At 43.7% G+C, this 21,743-nt stretch overlaps 1 protein-coding gene and 1 long non-coding RNA gene across 2 annotated transcripts in view; one reads left to right on the top strand and one right to left on the bottom strand.

Moving 5' to 3' along the window:
- CHN1 (chimerin 1) overlaps positions 1-18,927 on the bottom strand; it is a 132,518-nt gene extending 113,591 nt beyond the window's left edge. The window contains exons 1-2 of the mRNA XM_089690472.1: positions 18,675-18,927; positions 18,475-18,572 (exon numbers count right to left, since the gene is read on the bottom strand). Coding sequence (XP_089546598.1) covers positions 18,475-18,493 — 19 coding nt within the window. The 5' untranslated portion in view covers positions 18,494-18,572; positions 18,675-18,927. The remainder of the gene's footprint in view (positions 1-18,474; positions 18,573-18,674) is intronic.
- Positions 18,330-20,295, top strand: LOC149451603 (uncharacterized). Its single transcript, XR_016315016.1, has 2 exons — positions 18,330-18,628; positions 20,170-20,295. It is a non-coding gene; the product is annotated as an uncharacterized LOC149451603 (long non-coding RNA).
- Positions 20,296-21,743: the final 1,448 nt, after the last annotated feature.

The raw sequence follows: 21,743 nt of genomic DNA, 5'->3' as shown, positions 1-21,743 counted from the left end.
GCATCTGAAAGTTGCTGGGATATATAAGATTAGGCAGCAAGTAAACATGTTGCTCCTGAAGTTGACGCGTTGAAAGCAGAAAAAAAAAAATGGGCATAGCAGTTTGTTGTGTATGGGGCTGAAGACTGGTGAGGGTGCCCATGCTGGCCCATGTCCACAGTCAAAAGCCTCTACAATGGGCACGTGAGTATCAGACCTGGACCAAGGAGCAATGGAAAAAGGTGGTCTGGTCTGATAAATCCCATCATGTGAATGGCTGGGTACATATGCATTGCTTACCTGGGGAAGAGATAGCACCAGGATGCAGTATGAGAAAAAGGCAAGCCAGGGGAGGCATTGTGATGGTTTGGGCAATGATCTGCTGGGAAACCTTGGGTCCTGCCCCTCATGTGGATGTTACTTTGACACGTACCACCTACCTAAATATTGTTGCTGACCAAGTTTGGCCCTGTTTTGGTGACAAATTACTCCAATTAGGTGGGTGGTCATAAAATTATGGCCCATTAGTGTATGCAGCAAATCACAAGGCAAAAGGCTGTAGCAGGGACTGATCTGTGTCAGACATTTGTGAACACTGCAGAGGCATCAGAATTTATATGATTTTGTCATCTCTGAGCTAGCATTCAGGAAACAAATACTGACCCTAGATAATACTTGAACAAAGACTGCTCTGACCTTCTAAAGAAAAAAAAAAAAAGAAAAAAAAACAATAAAGAAATTTGTCTCTGAGCAATCTTAAAGGGCCATTTCACACTACAGCAGACAACTGCTGGAGTGCTTTACCTGTCTAGCAGCTGTCCAATCCCAACAATGCTAGGGGGCAGTGTAGTGCATGATTCAGCACATCACACAGCTCCCTTTTTTGTTTGCTTTGTACAAACTTTATTTGAAGTGTACAAGACATACACTTCATTCACGGTGCTGTACAGAGGCGCATTGCGCTATGCTGCTGTACAGTGTCATGCGATTCGGTACAGTGCACTGTGATAAAATGTAGCAGGTCTGCATATTAGCGCAGCTCCAAGTTGCATTGCAGTGTGAGTGGGACACACAGGAAACAAACGCACTAACGGGCGTTTTACAATACAGTAAAACTTCTGTCACCGCACAATGGATGAATAGAGCCAAAGACTAACAGGGAGTTTTGTGCAGCGGCAAGGTCAAGCTCAGGCTGCATTCACACATGGGTGTTTTGAATCATGGACAGAATCAATTCTACCTGCATTTTTTAAAAAAAACTCTGCTAAAAATGACAAATCGCGGAACTGCATTTTCAGATGCTATTCATTTTAATGGCATGATAAACGGTGCTGCAATTGTGGCAAACTGCAATGCGTGACGGAACCTCTTTTGGGTGACACACTTTGCGCGATGCAGTTTACCGCAATTGCAGCACAATTTATCACGCAATAATCATGAGATAACCACACTGCGTTTTTAGGTGCCATTAAAATGAATGGCATCTGAGCAAACGGTTCCGCAATGTCATTTTAGCAGAGTGTTTTGAAATCGGACAGATTCGAGGCCATTCTGGCCACAATTCACAATGCCCATGTATGAATTCAGCCTCAAGTTTTAAAGAAAAAATCAATTATTTCATATAACTTCAGCTGCTAATCGGTATGAATTTTGATTGTTTAGGCATGCCCCCTTCTCATTCAAAGTTAATTTATGCATATGAATTCATATTATAAATGCACAGTTAGAATTCCCCAAGTTTTTGACAGATTTACTTTGAAGGGGTGGTAAAAATGTAAAATCATATTCAGGACAACACAGATTTTCAATTATATCAAGCCTACTCCTAAAAATCTGAATGATTTTGAAGTTTAGAAACATCCTTTGTTGAGATCCCCACACATTTACTTCCTTGAATTCTGTGACATGTATTCACTATGGCTTGTGAGCAGTCACTGCTGTGTCACACATTTCACAGAACCTGCCTTCCGAACAACAGAAGAGCTGAGAGAAGGAGTTTCAGGAGGAGGAGGAACAGGGATTGCGGCTTGCAGGTAGCAAGGTACCATGGGATAAGGAGTAGTTAGAACTAACAGTAAACAGCAGAGAAGAAGCTGCAAAGCATGCAGGGAATCCAGGAAGTTTTAGAAAGGAATGACCAGCAGACAGGCAAATCTCACAACATAAAAGGAGATTTTTCAAGTAAACTGACATTGGATTGGCACTAATAACTATTGTTTGTAATTCTATTACAATGGTGAAGTGTATGCTGTGACCACAGAACTGGATGGGGGGGGGGGGGGTAAACGATGTTGTCTTATTCAGCCTTAAAGACTGTTGACATCTACTGGGGGAAAAAATTACTGCAGGGGAGAGCTTTGAATTGAAAGGGATTATTGCAGCAAAAGCTTGTTTCCCTGGAGTTCTACTTTAACCTCCAGCCATTGTCACTTTCCATTTTAAATGCAGACATTCCTGCTACAATGTACATAGGGAAACAATTTTGAAGCAGAACCTGCACACCTATGCTGCTTCCACAGGGTACACAGAACCAGTAAACGTGTTGCATGAGCAAGCTGAGAATCTAGCCCCAAGCTGGCACTACAGAGAGATTTAGTACAAAAGAGTCTTGCCTTTGGGTTACATTACATTATGAGCCAATCTCTATACCAGGCACATAGCATACAAGGGGAAAAAGGAAATAATCCGATTTAACGCAAGATTATATAACCTCCCACCTTCAGCTCAGCATTTCTTCTATTTTAGCTGGATCAGCACTTCCTTTCCTGTCAATTCAATACAGCCTGAAAACTTTCACTCACCCTTCCCTTGCTGTGTGACCAGAATACAGAAAAGGAAGTATTAAGGAAGCTGTAACAAACAAAAGCTTATTATAGACAATATACACCCCTAGCAATAAAGCACACCACAGAGGATTTTCAGACACGGGCAGTAGCAAAATTTAATTTATGAAAAAAGATAGACAAATTTTCAAAGTATAATGGAACAGCTTAAACGAATGTTACCCAAACATTTCATATTCCTATATGTACCGTATTTGCCGGCGTATAAGACGACTGGGCGTATAAGACGACCCCCTACTTTTCCTGCTAAAATGTAGTGTTTGGGCTATACTCGCCGTATAAGACTACCCCTCTTCCAATGCACACCAGTGGGAGGAATAGTGCCCCATCATTGATGTCAGTGGGAGGAATAGTGCCCCATCATTGGTGTCAGTGGGAGGAATAGTGCCCCATCATTGGTATCAGTTGGAGGAATAGTGCCCCATCATTGATGTCAGTGGGAGGAATAGTGCCCCATCATTGGTATTAGTGGCAGGAATAGTGCCCCATCATTGGCATTAGTGGCAGGAATAGTGCCCTATCATTAGTATCAGTGGAGGAATAGTGCTCCATCATTGGTGTCAGTGGGAGGAATAGTGCCCCATCATTGGTATCAGTGGCAGGAATAGTGCCCCATCATTGGTATCAGTGGGAGGAATAGTGCCCCATCATTGGTATCAGTGGGAGGAATAGTGCCCCATCATTGGTATCAGTGGGAGGAATAGTGCCCCATCATTGGTATCAGTGGGAGGAATAGTGCCCCATCATTGGTATCAGTGGGGGGAATAGGTGCCCCATCATTGGTATCAGTGGCAGGAATAGTGCCCCATCATTGGTGTCAGTGGGAGGAATAGTGCCCCATCATTGGTGTCAGTGGGAGGAATAGTGTCCCATCATTGATGTCAGTGGGAGGAATGGTGTCCCATCATTGGTGTCAGTGAGGGGTGGAATAGTGCCCCATCATTGGTGTCAGTGGGGGGTGGAATAGTGCCCCATCGTTGGTATCAGTGGGGGGGAGGAATAGTGCCCCATCGTTGGTGTCAGTGGGAGGAATAGTGCCCCATCGTTGGTATCAGTGGGAGGAATAGTGCCCCATCATTGGTATCAGTGACACCAATGATGGGGCACTATTCCTCCCACTGAGACTTGCTGACCCTGTTCTCGTATGGTGCTGCTGCAGCCAGCATATGTGGTTGCAGCAGCACCTCTACACAGCACACTTACCTGCTGCTCCGGCACTCAATTTTCGCGGGGCCGCTCGGCTCCGCCCCCTCGCCGGTGATTGGCCGCCTGTGTGCCTTTCCTGAGCTACAGTTCTGGCGGCCAATCACCGGTGAGGAGGCGGAGCCGAGCAGCCGCACGAACATCCAGTGGCCGAACTGAAGGAGACGCCGCGCTTCCTGGACCGGATCGTCGTGGGACTGGATCCAGGTAAGAGACATCAGCCCCTGCAAACCCCTGTACTTAATGCCGCAGCCCCCCTAACATGTGTACCGGCGTATAAGACGACCCCCGACTTTTGAGAAGATTTTCAAGGGTCAAAAAGTCGTCTTATACGCCGGCAAATACGGTATGTTGTACCATGTACTTGTGTTAGAATGTATCCTGTTCTCCTTGTATTGCTACCTTTGTGTGAAATCCCTGGTGATCCGAACAGTCCCTCTGCTTTCCTAATCAGTCTGTAAACACGATTTGCAGTGCCATCCAAAAATGCAAGGTAAAGCTCAGTCATACAAGGAAGCCATATCTAAACATGATCCAGAAATGCCACCGTCTTCTCTGGGCCAAAACTCATTTAAAATGGTTAGTTTCAAAGTAGAAAACTGTTCTGTAGTCAGACGTATTGAAATTTTACACTCTTTTTGGGAACCACAGGTTCTGCAAACTCCGCATTAAAGAGGAAAGGGACTTGTTATCAGCTTTCAGTTCAGAAGCCTGCATTTCTGATGCTATGGGGGTGCATTAGTGCATATGGGATGGGCAGCTTGTACATCTGGAAAGGCACAATCAATGCTGAAAGATTTATCCCGGGTTTAGGGCAGCCTATGCTCCCATCCAGATGACATCTTTTCAAGGGAAGGCCTTGCATATTCAGCAGGACAATGCTAAACCGCATACTGCATTTATGACAACAGCATGGCTTCATAGCAGAAGAGTCCAGGTGCTTAACTGGCCTGCCTGCAGTCCAGACTTTTCACTAATTGAAAATATTTTGTGCGTTTTGAAACGAATAATACAACAAAGATGACCCAGGACTGTTGAGCAGTTAGAATCTTATATCAAGCAAGAATGGGACAACATTTCTCTCCCAAAACTCCTCAGTTCCCAGACATTTACAGGGTGTTAGTAAGAGAAGAGAGGATGCTACACCGTGGTAAACATGGCCCTTTCCCGTTTTTTTTTTTTTCGAGAAGTGTTGCTGCCATCAATTTAAAAAATATTATTTCTTAAAAACTGTAAATTTTCTGAGATTAAACATTTGATATGTTTTCTATTTCCTATTGTGACAAAAATTTGAGTTTATGAGATTGCATTTCCATTTCAACTCACCAAAGTTAGAGCGGGGTTTCGCAACCAGGGTTCCTCCAGAGGTTACCAAGGGTTCCTTGAGCAATGAGCAAATTCTGCCTCTCAAGACAAATTCCCACCAACACCACTGATCTTTTTAACTATCTATAAGTCTTCCCAGTTACCACCAGTGTAAGGACCATTCTTCCCACTGACCATCACATTAAATTATCATGACTTGTAGAAATAGTAAATTTTAAGAAGGGGTTCCCTGAGACTGGAAAGTTATTTCAAGGGTTCCTCTGTGTTGATAAGGTTGAGAAAGCTGGTGTAGAGCATTCTTTTGTACCCTGTTGGCGCTGAGCACAAACAAATATGCAGCCTCACGGTTGCTGGACCTTGGCACCAAGGGGCCACATATTTGCGCACCCAATGTAAACAAAGGATGTGCGAAAGCGTGCGCCCTGCATGCTCCCAGTACATTTACCGGCGCATCACGGAAAGGTCCCGATACTTGCGGTTTGGAGCTTTTTGATCATGTGACCATCGTGATAGCCAATGAACGTGGCATGGTTGTTGGTGCCAGACGGGCTGGTCTGAGTATTTCAAAAACTGCTGATCTACTGGAATTTTCATGCACAACCTCTCTAGGATTTACATAGAATGGTCAGAAACAGAGAAAATATCCAGTGAGTGGCAGTTGTGTGGACCAAAATGCCTTGCTGATGTCAGAGGAGAATGGGCAAACTAGTTTGAGATGATAGGCAACAGTAACTCAAATAACCACTACTTAAAACCAAGATATGCAGAATACCATCTCCGAACACACAACAAGTCAAACCTTGAAGCAGATGGGCTGCATCAGCAGAAGACCACAACAGGTCCCACTCCTGTCAGCTAAGAACAGGAAACGGAGGCTACAATTCGCACAGGCTCACCAAAATTGGATAATAGAAGATTGGAAAAACGTTGTCTGGTCTGATGAGTCAATTTTAGCTGCAACATTCAGATGGTAGGGTCAGAATTTGGCGTAAACAACATGAAAGCATGGATCCATCCTGCCTTGCATCAATAGTTCAGGCTGGTGGTGGTGTAACGGTTTGGGGGATATTTTCTCAGGACACTTTGGGCCCCTTAGTACCAATTTGGCATCATTTAAAAGCCACAGCCTGAGTATTGTTGCAGACCATGTCCATCCCTTTATGACCACAGTGTACCAATCTTCTGATGGCTGCTTCCAGCAGGATAATGCACCATGTCACAAAGCTCAATCATCTCAAACTGGTTTCTTGAACATGACAATGAGTTCACTGTACTCCAGTGGCCTCCACAGCTACCAGATCTCAATCCAATAGAGCACCTTTGGGATGTGGCAGAATGTGAGATTTGCATCATGGATGTGCAGGGACACATCTGCAGCAACATGATGGTATGGTGTCAATATGGACCAAAATCTCTGAGGAATGTTTCCAACACCTTGTTGAATCTATGCCATGAAGAATTAAGGCAGTTCTGAAGGCAAAAAGGAGTCCAACCCGGTACTAGCAAGGTGTACCTACTAAAGTGGCCGGTGAGTGTATATTATACCTATACTAGGCTACAAGCACTATTGTGGAGCTCTTCATATCTGTAACCCAAAAGAGCATAACCTTTCCCATTCCAAGTACACCTGTCAGAATTTCAATAACTGTAAGTGTAGCAATGATTTGTGGCTGCTCTGTCAATTCAAAGACAAATGAGCTAGCATACTAAAACAAATGCAGATTATCGCCTGGCAGAAAAACTTCTGCAAGTTAAGAACTGTACAGTAGATTGCATTGCACATTATTAACATACTTTGTTGGCCTTGGATATTGTGCAGAAACAAGCACGGTCCTGTTATTTAACAAATTCTACAAAGACCTCAGAACGCTTGATCACGTGACGACCAAAGGTAATGTCATTACTAAGTGTCTCAGTATAATCCAAAGGAAAAACTGCACAACAAAGAGGTCTTCACAGGCAAACCTTTAATCAGCTGACAAGCTACAGCACATGGCCCTGCCCCCAGGATCACCCCTCTAACATGTTTCACCTGATGGGGTTAAATGCGAACTTTGTTTATTTTCACTTTAACCACTTGCTAACTGGGCCAATTTTTTTAATTTCTCACAAACAGTAAAATAAGCATTATTTGCTAAACAAAATTATAACCTCTAAATATTATATTTTCGGAAAGTAGAGGCCCTGGAGGATAATATGGTGGCTGTTGAATTTTTTTTTCTTATGTGACATGCTAGTTACACAGTCGTTTAACAAACGTACATTTTCAAGAAAAAAAATACAGTAAAATGAATATTAGTGCACCAACACTATAACACCCAATTTTATTAAAATATTAAAGATGATCTTGTGTTGAGTAAATAGATACCAATCATGTCAAGATTTATAACTGCGCAACAAAAAGGCAACAAAATATGGTACCTTAAATTGTCCATAGGTGACACATTCAAAGCCTTTAAAGTAGGGATGCACTGATACATCGGTCACCAAAAATTATTGTTCAAAAATGCTTAGACTTTCTAGGCCTGCGAGCTCTTGCCACGCCTAGGGATCACCTGTGGTGGGAGTAGGGGAAAAGGAGCCGAGGGCGGTGGAGGAGGCCACGCTGTGCCAGGAAAGAGTGCCACTCAGCTGGGGCACTGACTGGTGAGGGAGAGAGGTTGGAGGGGGATCAGAGCTGGACCCCTAACCGGAGTATATGTGCTGTGCTATCCACACTAAGCCCCAAAATCAGTCGTCCCCATCCCGACGCCCACACCAGGGGAGTCATCCCCATCCCGACGCCCACACCAGGGTCCAGGGGAGTCGTCCCCATCCCGACGCCCACACCAGGGTCCAGGGGAGTCGTCCCCATCCCGACGCCCACACCAGGGTCCAGGGGAGTCGTCCCCATCCCGACGCCCACACCAGGGTCCAGGGGAGTCGTCCCCATCCCGACGCCCACACCAGGGTCCAGGGGAGTCGTCCCCATCCCGACGCCCACACCAGGGTCCAGGGGAGTCGTCCCCATCCCGACGCCCACACCAGGGTCCAGGGGAGTCATCCCCATCCCGACGCCCACACCAGGGTCCAGGGGAGTCATCCCCATCCCGACGCCCACACCAGGGTCCAGGGGAGTCATCCCCATCCCGACGCCCACACCAGGGTCCAGGGGAGTCATCCCCATCCTGATGCCCAGAGAAGTCATCCCGATACTGACACCCAAATCATGGTCCAGAGGGGTCATCTCCATCCCTGCCCATTTCGGTTTTCAGCCAAGTGAATCCTGAATTTTTGGTTTCAGTTTCAGCACTTGATTTTTCATTTTGGTGCACCACTACTTTAAAGGTTATCAGTTAAGTTGACATTAGAAGCTAAAGTTTCATGCAGATCTCAACTTCTATACAGCTAATTTCACACTGATGAGTAGCTGACGCCACATTTTTACTGCGTTTGTGGTGCATTTCTTACAGGAGATGTGACTCAAAAACAGCAACAAAAACACAATGTTTTAATTAGTTTTAATGGGGTGGTGCGTTTTTTTTTTTTACCGCACCAAGATTTTAAAAAACACAGTGGACCCACAATGGATCACTGTGAAGAGTTCCATAAGATTAGACGCTCACACAATTTTTTTTTTTACACTTTCGGTCAAGTACTCGCTGATACCGATTACCAATACTTTGTGATATGATTTGCATCCATACAAAATGTATGGATGCAAGCTGCACCGCAAAGAATAGCATCCATTTTTTTTTCTACACGAAAGTGAAAGAAAAACAGATCAGTGTGAAAGCAGCCTAAAAGGACAAACTTGGCCACAAGCACCCTCTGGCTCCATAACCTTCCTATTGCTTGGGAAAGACACCCATCTTATTAAAAAAAGGACCAATAAGAAAGTCAAGTTTTGGATATAAATTCAGCTGCCTACGTCTGGATCTGTAGATTTTTTTTGGACACAAGGGGGAAGATGGGGGGCGGGGATTAAAGACAGGTGCATGCTAAAAAAAAAAAAAAAAAAAAATCCCCCTGATTTCTATATGCCTGCTTATTTAGCACTTTCTGCAACAAATAAGTAAAACAGATGCATGCCACAGACCTACATGTCTGATGTTTACAGTGTTATTACTTAGTTTCTTATACTTTACTACTTTTGTTACTTGTCATTGACTATATTAAAGACTTGCCCTGCAGAGGATTTAACCCCCTTCCTGACCAGGCCTTTTTTTGCGATATGGCACTGTGTTACTTTAACTGACAATTGTGCAGTCATGCAACGCTATACATAAATCATAAATGAAATTTATGTCCTTTTTTTTCCCACAAATAAAGCTTTCTTTCGGTGGTATTCGATCACCTGTGCGGGTTTTTATTTTTTGTGCTACAAACAAAAAAAAAAGACCGACAATTTTGAAAAAACAAACAATATTTAATGTCTTTTTGCTATTAAACATGTCAAATTAAAAAAAAAAAAAAAAAAAAAAAAATGTAGTCATAAATTTATGCTAAAATGTATTCTGCTACATGTCTTGGCTAAAACAAATCCCAATACGTGTACATTAATTGGTTTACGTGAAAGTAGTAGTGTCTACAAATGGCGATATATATACTGGAATTTTTTTTCTTTTTTTACTAGTAATGGTGGCGATCAGCGACTTATTGCGGGACTGCAGCAGGCATTCTGACACTGGGGGAAAATGACTAACTGCCACTGACATCCCCTGTGACACTAATACAGTGATCTGTGCTAATAAAAAGCACTGACACTGGGCAGGAAGGGGTTAACATCTGGGGCAATCAAATGGTTAACTGTGTGCTGCTGTGTGTGTTTTACTGTGTACACAAGCTGCTTTGCATTGCTCTGCTCTTACATAGAGCCCTCTCCCGTCAGCTCTGCCAACAATCACCGAGACCTGGCAGAGAATCGGCGGCTGGGACATGGTGACTGACATGCTGAGGAAACAATAGTGGCTCAGGTAGGGGGTGCGTGCGTGCCCCTTACCCGGAGATATAAAAAAAAAAAAAAAAATAAAATATTATATATATATATATATATATATATATATATATATATATATATATATATATATATATACACATACATATACACACACACACACACACACACACACACACACACACACACACGTGATTTTGCACATCCCTGCCACCCTGTAGCAGTACTTTTGCTATGGGGCGGTCGAGAAGCGATTAAAGCAGAACATCACTCTCTCGATCAATATTGACTATTTTTAATCCTGTTACAGCTAGCATTAGTAAAGAGATAGAAGGCATATCATACTTGTTTTAAACTTTGTTCTATATTTCTTCAGCTGCTTGCTGGTTTTCAAGCCTAGGAAAATTATATTATACATCTAAGGGATCTTCAGGAGGGGTTTTCTCAGCTAAGCACACCCTCCTGCCTCCATGCCTCAGATGAGAGCAGATGTATCCCAAGAAACAAATGCTATATAAAATTATCTGCCCTTACTCAAGATGGCCACAACCAGAAATGCTAGGGGGTGTTTTTCAAAGTGATTTCTCAGCAAAATAAAGCATGGAGACATGGGTGAGTTTGTGCTGAATATTAAAAATGAATTAAAATGGAATTAGAGTTTAAAAGGAAAAACTCCTTTTTTTCCTATGTAAAACGTTTATAGTACACAATTGTAATTGCTTAATGTCTGATTAGAAACAACAGTCTAATCCAGACATTCTGCAATTGTCTTCACCGACAACGGTGTGCCTGTGCAGTCATGTGCAATGCATTATATTAATAAAAAAAAAAAAAAAAAAAAAATTGTACACATAATGGACTTTTATCGTTTAACGTATTGTGGGGACTTAACTGAACCTAAGACTTTCCCTCCACTTTAAATAGCATTTTTGGTTTGTAGTGCTCAGATAGTGCAGTCCCGCTTTAACATCAGCCTCCTCCGAATTTGTTACGATTAATAAATACTATAAAGTCACTAACACAGTGCTTAGCAAACATGACAGAGGGAGGTTTGATCACTGAACAAAGTGCAGCCAGAATTAATTCTTCGGTAGTTCCATTTTGCAGCTAACAGCATCTGTCAGTGCATTGATCTTTAACTCCCAAAGTGCAATCCCATTCATCTCACTATAAGTCAGAACAGATAGAGTTACCCTCCTCTATTACACTTTCATTCTCCAGATCTACCGCATCTATTATACAATACTTTTACGGAGGGGATATAAAATATTAGGCTTCATAAGACCGTAAGCAAAGTTAAAATGCAGTAACCCACAACAACTGATCATGTTTGATCACAACACTAAACTGCTGAAAGCCAACAGATTGCCATAAGCAGTTAAAGTGGAACTTCACTCATCAACATTAACTATTCTGAATCCTTGTGCTGCTGGCATTAGTTAATAGATAAAATAGTATATCATATTTACTTATTTTAAACTTTTTTTTTTACATTTCTTTAGTTACTTTAGTTTCCTAGATTCCAGGCCTAGACAAATGATGTTATACATTTCAGGAGTCTTCAGGAGGGGAGAAGGGGTTTTCTCAGTTAAGCACACCCTCATGCCTATATGCATGAGCTAAGGGCAGATGGATTCCAGAAGCAATTGCTAAATGAATCATCTGCCCTTAGTCAAGATGGCCATGGCCAGGAATGCTAGAAGGGTGTTTTCCTAAGGGATTTCTCAGCAAAAAGAAGCATGGAGATGGATGGATGGGGGAGTCTGATTTGATTAAAAATGAATTAAACTGCATTTTAGGTTTGTGGTGCTCGGATACAGTGTAGTTCTGCTTTAAATATGTTGGCTTTTGCTTTATAACACAGGCCCCACTCACACATTGTTTTAAATGGTGCCTGTTCACACCTGAGCGTTCAGGCACCTGTCACCCAAATAAGTACAGGAGCCTCTTTTTTCAGGCAGATTTGGGGATTTTTTGGTCCCAAAAACTTCAAAAATGTGTTATGCATGCATGTCCGATAATAAAAGGATGTGGGGTCAAAAATAGCTCCTGAACAACAAATGTGCAAAAAAATAAAAAAAAACTGAGAAATCACCTAAACACGCGGTTCTCATGTGTGAAGGTGGCCTGAAGGCGATATTGGAATTTAAATGCAACATTACAACACGTGAAAGTGCAAAGAATTTTAATCACAAAAAAAGTATACAAACTCATTATTAAAAGTAAAAGTGTAAAAGTAAGCTTCTGCTGCCAAAAAATTCAGATATAAAGCAAGCACAATGTATACTAAAACATCAGATTCATAAAACCCATGACACCAGATTCTTTTACCAGGTAAGGAACCATTCTTTTACCATGAAAGGACAGCCAAGGGCTAAGGTCTACCTTCTTCAGTAAAACACAATCGCTGGCATTCAGACTTCAGCTCTTGGAGATCAATCATAGCCACATTTGGATTTTTCAGAACATTTTTAACAATAATTTGCAAACCTGGAAATCATGTACGGTTGACGAGATCTCCAGGAGCTTTAAAGTCTGAATACCAACAATTTTCCTGCTCATTGCAAATGCCGATCACCAGCGGCTGGCTTTGCACATGTACCTAGAACAGCCACATTATAAGCCTTTTTTGGCACAAACTCTCTGTCTCTTTTCCCACCTCAAATGTCACTCTTTAAGCTCTGGTTGAGGGATCTGTATAAATAAATACAAGAAAGACGACCTTGCATGCCAAACAAAGGATTGGGTTAGAGAATCAAAAAGACCCTGTCACCAATTTAAAAAAGAAATTGCAGGTACAAGCACATAAAATGTCGAGGAATGTAGCTGCTTTTTTGCTCTTCCATAGGTTGTTTATTGCTTTCCTTGTGTGATATACCTGATGATCCCGCCAGTCCCTCTGCTTTCCTATTTCAGACTGACCACACCAAGCATAAAAGCACGTCCTTCCCAATGTGGTCAGTTTTCTTTGCATTCTATTTGGGAGAACAGCTGCATGTAATCCGCTGGTCACACATGTGTTGACACGCCCCCTGCACACCTAATCACTGGGAAGATCAGTGTTATGCTCTATGCCTCCTGCTGACACACCCTTCTGCAGTCTCTATCCACAGCTCTATAAGCCCCTATGCAGCCGAGAACAGAGGTCACATGATTTAAAAAAAAAAAAAAAGTATTTATCATTTTTTATAGTTTTGTTTGTTTTTTGCATACACTTTTGCCTTGCATATTTATTTTAAACAGAATGGGTTGTTTTACAAGGTATAGGGTTTACATATAATTTAACATGCAGGAACTTTGACTTTTCTATGAAAAGTAAATTCTCTGAGAAGAGTCAATTTCCTAGTATAGCCCCCTCACTTCATGGAGTCATAGTATGCTCCACGTCTAGGACTGTAAAACAATTGTCTGTGCTGGCCCTGCTTCTCTGCCCCCTCCCCTTAGTTTCCTTTTATGTAGCTGCTGGGGGATTCTATGGAGTGTAACGCAGGTGACAGCTCTGAGTCTGTGGACATCACATCCAACATGGCAGCGTTCAGCAGCAGTATGAGGGCTTTTGGAGGGCTACACAAGGGAGGCTTTCACAGTTAAACAGCATGTCAGAGATAGGCAACATGCAATACAATCTATATTAGTGGTGGCCAGCTTGCTTGATATAGGGAGATTCAAGTTCAGCCCCTGACATCACCAAACGACAGCACATAATATTCAAGTGAATGTAATGCCACAGAAAACAGTAAGAAATCAGACATGCACTAGGAGATGGTCAGGGACTACAGGCATGCTAGAAGAGATGATCAGAGACTGCAGACAAAACATTGGACAGTGGGGCACACTTCAAAAGATAGTTATAGACATCAGTCTGCTAAAGATCATTGCTATTAAAGCCCTTTAATAGATAGATGATCCCACCATTTGTTCTCCCCATAGCCCCCACCTGTGCAGCATTGGATACTTCTCTCTCTCTCTCTCAACAAGACCCATTCTATAAAATTACAATTAGAGAAACAAAAGCATAAAATGAGGAAAGAAATGGACAGCAGAGAAAAAAAGTAGAACAGTATGACAAAAAAAAAAAAAAAAAAAAAAAAAAAAAGACAAGACAAATGTAAGTACTGGAAACCAGTTTATAGAATATTTGTCCTTCACTATCTTGAGTGAGCAGCTAAGCAAAGAAAGCACAGGCAAGTGCCTGCAGGGACCCTGGGGGCGGCACAATAAGGTGTAGGTTAGGCACAAGAAATCAAAGGGGGAGATCTTAGTTAAAATGAATGTCTAAGGGCTGGTTCACAGCTAAGCAGTTTGCTTTTGATCTGTTTTTATAGTTCTCTTTGCAGTGTGTTTTGCACATCCCTTTTTTTTACGCGTTTTTAATGCTTTTTTTGGACAATTTATTGTCGAGCAGATTAAAAAAATGCAAAACACATCAAAAATGCACTACATGCTTTTCTGCAGCATCTCTAAGTCTACTGAACCAAAAACAGCACGTTTGGGTTTAAAAAAGTCCCTGAACCTTTCCAATAATGCAGCAGCTGAAAATAATAAATTTTATATACAGGTGACGAGACCAAAACAAGGCATTCCACACCAAAACAAAGAACAACCCTGGAGAGTGGGACAGAGGCATTTGGTTCAAAGTGAGGGACAGTCCTTCAAAATGAGCAACAATTAGGTGCTCATTCATACCAGCCTGCAGGCTACAATGTGTGTGCCCTGGTGTAAGTTGCATAGGGGCATTGGGATGCATTGTTACAATGCTTCACAGTTTACCTTTTCTTCTTTTTAACCTGTTCTCACCATCTGTACACATAAATGCAGGTGTAGGATGGGGCTTAATGCCTATCCGCCGCAACGCTGTGACCATTGCATCCATGGGGAAGAGCACTCCCAGCACAGTGACTGAGCTGTTACAGACAGCTCCCAATCATGTGACCACTGTGACAGACAATCACAACAGTCACATGAGCAGGACGCTCACCTCCACATTCCAGAATTAAAATGGAAATAAACTGAACTGCAAGCAGGCAGGTTATTTATTACAGAAAAAAAAACAAGTTGTGGGGGTTGATTTACTAAAGACAAATAGTCTGTGCACTGCAAGTGCAGCTGCCCCAGATCTGAGGAGTTCTGCTGATTTCTATCATCCAATCATGTGCCAGCAAAAATGCTGTTTTTTATATCCCTTGCATGTGATTGGGTATTCTTAGCAAAGTGAAGCTTTACCTCATTTACTAAGTTCTAGAGCAACTGTACTTGCAGTGCACAGCATATCTGCCTTCAGTAAATCAACCCGTGTCTTTTCTGCAACAAAATAAACATACCAGCCTGCTTGCAGGCTTCTTTGCAATGTTTGCTGAGCTCTGCATGTCCAGCTCAGGGTACATTCTCAGAATTCCTGTGTGCCGCGATGAAAACACACGTGTGCCGCAATAAAAACACACGTGTGCCGCGATGAAAACACACGTGTGCCGCGATGAAAACACACGTGTGCCGCGATGAAAACACACGTGTGCCGCGATGAAAACACACGTGCGCCCTTCCGCCTGGCAGTACTAGGGTCGTTGGTTCATATCCCCGCCACGGCACCTCCTGCCTGGAGTTTGCATGTTCTCCCTGTGCCTGCGTGGGTGCCTCCGGGTACTCTGGTTTCCTCCCACACTCCAAAGACATGCTGGTAGGTTAACTGGCTCCTGTCTAAATATGTGTATGTATGAATGTGAGTTAGGGACCTTAGATTGTACTCCCCTTGAGGGTTAGGGACTGATGTGAATGTACAATATATATGTAAAGTGCTGCGTAAATTGACAGCACTATACAAGTACCTGAAATAAATAAGTGTGCCCGTGTGCCGCCATGAAAACACACGGCGTGCCGCCATGAAAACACATGGTGTGCCCGTGTGCTTTTGCAATCTATTGTAAATGCCAATTCTTTGTAACAACACCCCAAATGCAGATCATGAAAGCAGCGCATCTGCATGCACCAGATCGCATGGTACCGCAGTAGCATGTGATTTGGCGCTGCACATTTTACAAAAGTAATGCATACACTAGTTTTTGTGCATTCCGATGCAATCTGCAGCCCATTCAAATGAATGGCTGAACAAATTGCACTGTAGGGGAACACAGCGTGGACCGTATTTGTGTGATTCTGGTGGGAACCGACCCTCTTACACCTCATTAACACGGATGGCATATGGCCAATAAAAACAATGGTTGAGCAGTGGTTGTACCACTCAGATAAAAGACAACAAGCAACTGCTAGGGGTTTTATGAGGACCGTGGCAAATTTAACTGACTTGATGGGCAGCAGCACCTGTCAGACTCTCCCACTGAAGTGAATGGAACTACACCGTAACAGTGAGCGAAACACAAGACTGGCAGCTGCAAGGTGGTAATCCCATTCATAATCTCCTTTCAACAAAAAATGGCCAAAAAAACCAGGAGATGTCAACATTGTCTCCTAAACAACTGTATGCCGCTGCTCTATCCACCTCTGAAAAGCAATTCATTACGGACCACTTTTTAGAGAGAGCAACACTTGTACACTTAGTCTTAAAGGGCCACTGGGCAGCGCTGCCTTGAATGGTCACAAAACACCACGTTATTCCAAGGCTCTCCATGGGCCACATATGGCCCTTTGCTTGCCTTTATCTGGCACTAATCCTCCCACTGACACCACAGATGGAGAACTAATTCTCCCACTGACACCAATTATGTCATTTTTTTTACTCTCACTGACCAGTCTGTGACACTGTTTACTCCCATCGATGCCAGGGCATTTTCTACTCCCACTGGCCACAGTAAGTTTGAAGGACAGTAGACTGGTCCTTTGTTACGAAAAGTTCGGAGACCCCTGCTTTATTCAACTATGCCTCTGATTTTCTAAACAAAGGGTCAGATTACTGTCCTCCAGACTTTGGTTGTCATCGGTGTCAGTGGGAGAAACAACGCCCCATTGTAGATGTTAATGGGAAGACCAGTGCTCAATTCTGAGCTTTAGTGGAAGGAACAGTGCCCCATCCAGGGTGTCAGTGGAAGGAACAGTGCCCTGTTGATGGTGTCAGTGAAAGGACAGTGCCCTGTTGATGGTGTCAGTGAAAGGACAGTGCCCTGTTGATGGTGTCAGTGAAAGGACAGTGCCCTGTTGATGGTGTCAGTGAAAGGACAGTGACCTGTCGATTGCTTCAGTGGGAGGAACAGTGCCCCATCAGCTGCATGAGTGGAAGGAACCATACTCCAAGTTTGGTGTCTGTGGAAGGAAAATTGTCCTATCGTCTGTGTCATTGGGAGGAACATTGCCCAGTTGGGGCACTACTCCTTCCAATGACACCAACATCATTGGTGTCAATGGGAACAACAGAGCCCCATCAATGGTGTCAGTGGAAAAAATAGTGTCGTGTCAGTGGAAAGAACTTGTGGTGTCCTGAAATAAAAATTCTGAACCGAAACTGAAAATTCAACATGCCCTTGACATTTTTCCGCAGTGCATCTCACAGAAGTATCCTAGTACCTTTGGTGTCAATTGAAAAAACAGTGCCCCGCTGATGGTGCCAGTGGCAGGAACAGTGCCTCAAGGCCCAGAATAGTCAGGCAAAAGTCCAGAGTTTGGAGACCCCTGAAGTACGCGGTGACACACAGTGCAGTGAGGGGACATGTGTCTCCGGGTCGCTGTGTACATTTTTCCACACTGCACCTCACCGTGGTATTCTGGGTGCATCAGGGCAGGGGTGGCGCGCATGCATCAGGGCAGGGGTGGCGCGCATGCATCAGGGCAGGAGTGGCGCGCATGCATCAGGGCAGGTGTGGCGCGCATGCATCAGGGCAGGTGTGGCGCGCATGCATCAGGGCAGGAGTGGCGCGCATGCATCAGGGCAGGAGTGGCGCGCATGCATCAGGGCAGGAGTGGCGCGTATGTATCAGGGCAGGAGTGGCGAGTATGTATCAGGGCAGGAGTGGCGCGTATGTATCAGGGCAGGAGAGGCGTGTATGTATCAGTGTGCAGTGCTTCCACTGATCCCCGCACTCGGTGTAGATGAGCCCCCCGAGCTCCGTGTGTGTATGGAGACCCCACAGACAGGACAATACAGAGCTATGAGGGATGAGCACAGCACACGCCCACAGGCTGATCCTGGAAACAATAGATAAGATGTGTGAAGTCTCCTCAGTGAATGGAGATCATACTCACCGAACAAGGTGAGAGCCATGGCTGGGCGGCTCCCTTCTCACAAAGCCTGGGGCTGGGCCGGCTCACCGCATTGGGATCAGTCCGGGAGGATGGAGAGGCTGGAGGAGGAAGAAGAGATGAAAGTTGTGATGAGCGCCTCATAAATCATGGCCAGGTGACAGGCGTCCTTGTACCCGGAGAAGGGGGGGGGGGGGACGTACCGCACACAGGGAAGTAAGGAGCGCTGCGGGAGGAGAGCTGGAGTCTGGCTTCCTCAGGAGACGGGCTCTCTGAATGGACGCCTCGCAGAGGTCGCAGTCACGCCGCATCCTTCAGGATCTCGGCCGCCATCTTGCTTCCCCCACATGACCAGCTGCGGCTCTTCACACAGAGGCGGCGGCGGTCAGGCTGGCGGCTGCCTGGGTTGTCCTGGCAACAGGAAATCCGCGCTACATCTCGCCCTGCGCCTTGAGCGTCCTGCTATCATGTCCTCTCCCCTGAGAGCAGCCGGCTTCCTCCAGGATAGAGCGAGGAAGGAGAGGACCACAGGAGGGCCATGTGTGCAGTCACTTCAAAGTGCACCTGTCCTGAGAGGACCATGGAGGCGGCCATTCAGAGTGGCCAGCTGTCCTGAAGTGGTGACAATGCAGACCTGAAATAAAATATTGCAAAGTTAGTGAAGACATACAGCGACTTGAACAAGTTTTCCTCCCCCTTGACATTTTCCACATTTTGTCATGTTACAACTAGAAACGTAATTGTGTTTTATGTGATAAACCGACACAAAGTGGCACATCATTGTGAAAAGAAAATGAGAAATGGTTTTCAAAATGTTTTACAAACATCTGAAAAGTGTGGCGAGAATTTGTATTCAGCCCCCTTTATTCAGATACCCCTAACTAAAATCTAGTGGAACCCATTGCCTTCAGAAGTCACCTAATTAGTAGAGTCCACCTGTGTGTAATTTAATCTCAGTATAAATACAGCGGTTCTGTGAAGCCCTCAGAGGTCCGTTAGAGAACATTAGTGAACAAACAGGATCATGAAGGCCAAGGAACACACCAGACAGGTCAGGGATGAAGTTGTGGAGAAGTTTAAAGCAGGGTTAGGTTATAAAACAATATCCCAAGCATTGAACATCTCACGGAGCACTGTTCAATCCATCATCTGAAAATGGAAAGAGTATGGCACAACTGCAAACCTACTAAGACATGGCCGTCCCCATAAACTGACAGGCTGGGTGTCAGGGCTCCGGGTGTGACCAGAGGTGTGTGGACTGACACAGGGAAACGCAGGCTTCAGATATGGTATAAATAAGACAATTTATTAAGACTAACAATACAAACATAAACGCAGTGCACCAAACCCCAAGCTAACACAAATACATACAACAAGGTAAAACAAACCCAAACCTAAACTGGTATAGATACACAGGTACATACACATATAGAGCACAACGTAGTCAGGCAGGCCGGGTCGATAACTATCGGGCAGGTAGGTACAGGAGGAGCAGGCGGAGAGAATGGTCAGGGTCACAAGCCAGGGATCAAACAGGAGAAGTCAGCAGAGGTCAGGATCAGGCAGGGTCGGCAACAAGTCAGGCAGAAACAGGAATGCAGGTTTTTTTTTTTTAATTCTTTTATTATAAAATTTCAAACAACAATTTCACAAAAATAACAATAGTTTTTTTTTTTTTTTTTCTTTTTTTTTTTACAGATTCCATCATCATCAACCAAAAAGAAAACAGAATGCCTCAAAGTAAAAAAAACTGCAATATTTACAAAATCATACTAAAAATAAACAAGAAACAAAACAATAAAGTAAATAAAGCATTAACATTTACATCATGTGTCATGCGTTTTATTTTTTTTGGTTTTTTTTTTGTTTTTTTTCTTCAAATATATACAAAAAAAAAAGGTACAAAAGGAACAAAAAAGGCATTTCCAGCATACATCAAACAAGCTTGCAATTTTCTCCATTGCATTCAGAAAAATGAAACTGTGCTTTTCCACTTGTAAGCTGTTTCTTTAGATGACAGAACTTCGTGAAAATGCAGACAAGGAGCAAAAAAAAAAACAAAACATAACTATCCCTACAACTATACAAGAAAACACCTATTCTCGCCCTCACCATCCACCCCACCCATTCCGGTAGCTCAGAATGCTGCCTTAAACAAAGAAAAAACAAAGATGTTAGAAGCACAATAATAACACAGCATCACGTCATGAACAGTAATCCTCTTATATCTGTACCTCCCTGGGACCCCAGAAGGAAGACAGAAGAAAAAAACGATCGCCTCCCCTTCAGACTCCAGAAGTGTTGGTAAGACTTGGAACCAGATCATCGCAGCACTGCGAACCTCCAGAGGACGCAAGAAAGGCCATCAATAGACCTACTCTGCAATCCCCCTAAGCAGCAGTCCAATTCTTCCAACACCCAAATTTCCAAATCCTTTCGGCTTCTTTAGCCCCCAGTTTAAGCCGATCATAGTGACCGTAAGCATACAAACGACCACGGACCATGGCCGCACACTCATCAACACTCAACCATTCTGTCTTAAAAAAACCCAAATTCCTGACATCCCACAAACTCTCTTTCACACAACCCATCAACATCCATAGCACTCTCCCCTCTATCACCCCCACATTCCACAACCCATACAACATCATCTCATACGTCAACTTTCTAACTCCAGCCAAACCTTCTATCATCCTCTCCAACTTCTTCCATACCTCTCTAGCAAACCCACACTCCCAGAAAACATGGCACACACTCTCACACCCCACACAACCCTCTCTCGGACAACGAAACATTCTCCTCTCCTCCTCTTCTCCTCTGAAACATTCTCACAGGCAAACATCCATGCACCCCCATCCATCCAATATCCTTCTGTCTATTATCCATCCCTTCCATACAAATGTTCTTCCACATTCGCTTACATTCACTAACAGTCAACCCACCAATCCATTCCATCTGTTCACTCTCAGCCAATACTTTCGACACTTTTTTACAGTCATTCCACAAACTCCTCTCAACATCCTTCATCCCCAATTTTTCCATCCCTCTCTCGATCCTGACGTAAAACCATGGAGCTCTAAAGCTAACAGGTCTACGCAAATCACTCTCACCCCATCCATACTTCCTCAAAACGCTCCCTCCAACATACCTCACCATACATCCACTTAGACTCTCCTTCTTACTAATCTTCACGCACATACCCACATACTTCACAAACAAAAATTTTTCCACATTCACCATACCTTTCCCACCATTCAACTTACATTTAACCA

Source organism: Staurois parvus, unplaced genomic scaffold (genome assembly GCF_062004578.1).
Source record: "Staurois parvus isolate SC_StPar_1 unplaced genomic scaffold, SC_StPar_1.0 ptg000530l, whole genome shotgun sequence".
Taxonomy (NCBI): domain Eukaryota; kingdom Metazoa; phylum Chordata; class Amphibia; order Anura; family Ranidae; genus Staurois; species Staurois parvus.
The sequence above is the reverse complement of the archived record's forward strand: the minus strand, read 5'-3'. Positions and strand labels throughout refer to the sequence as shown.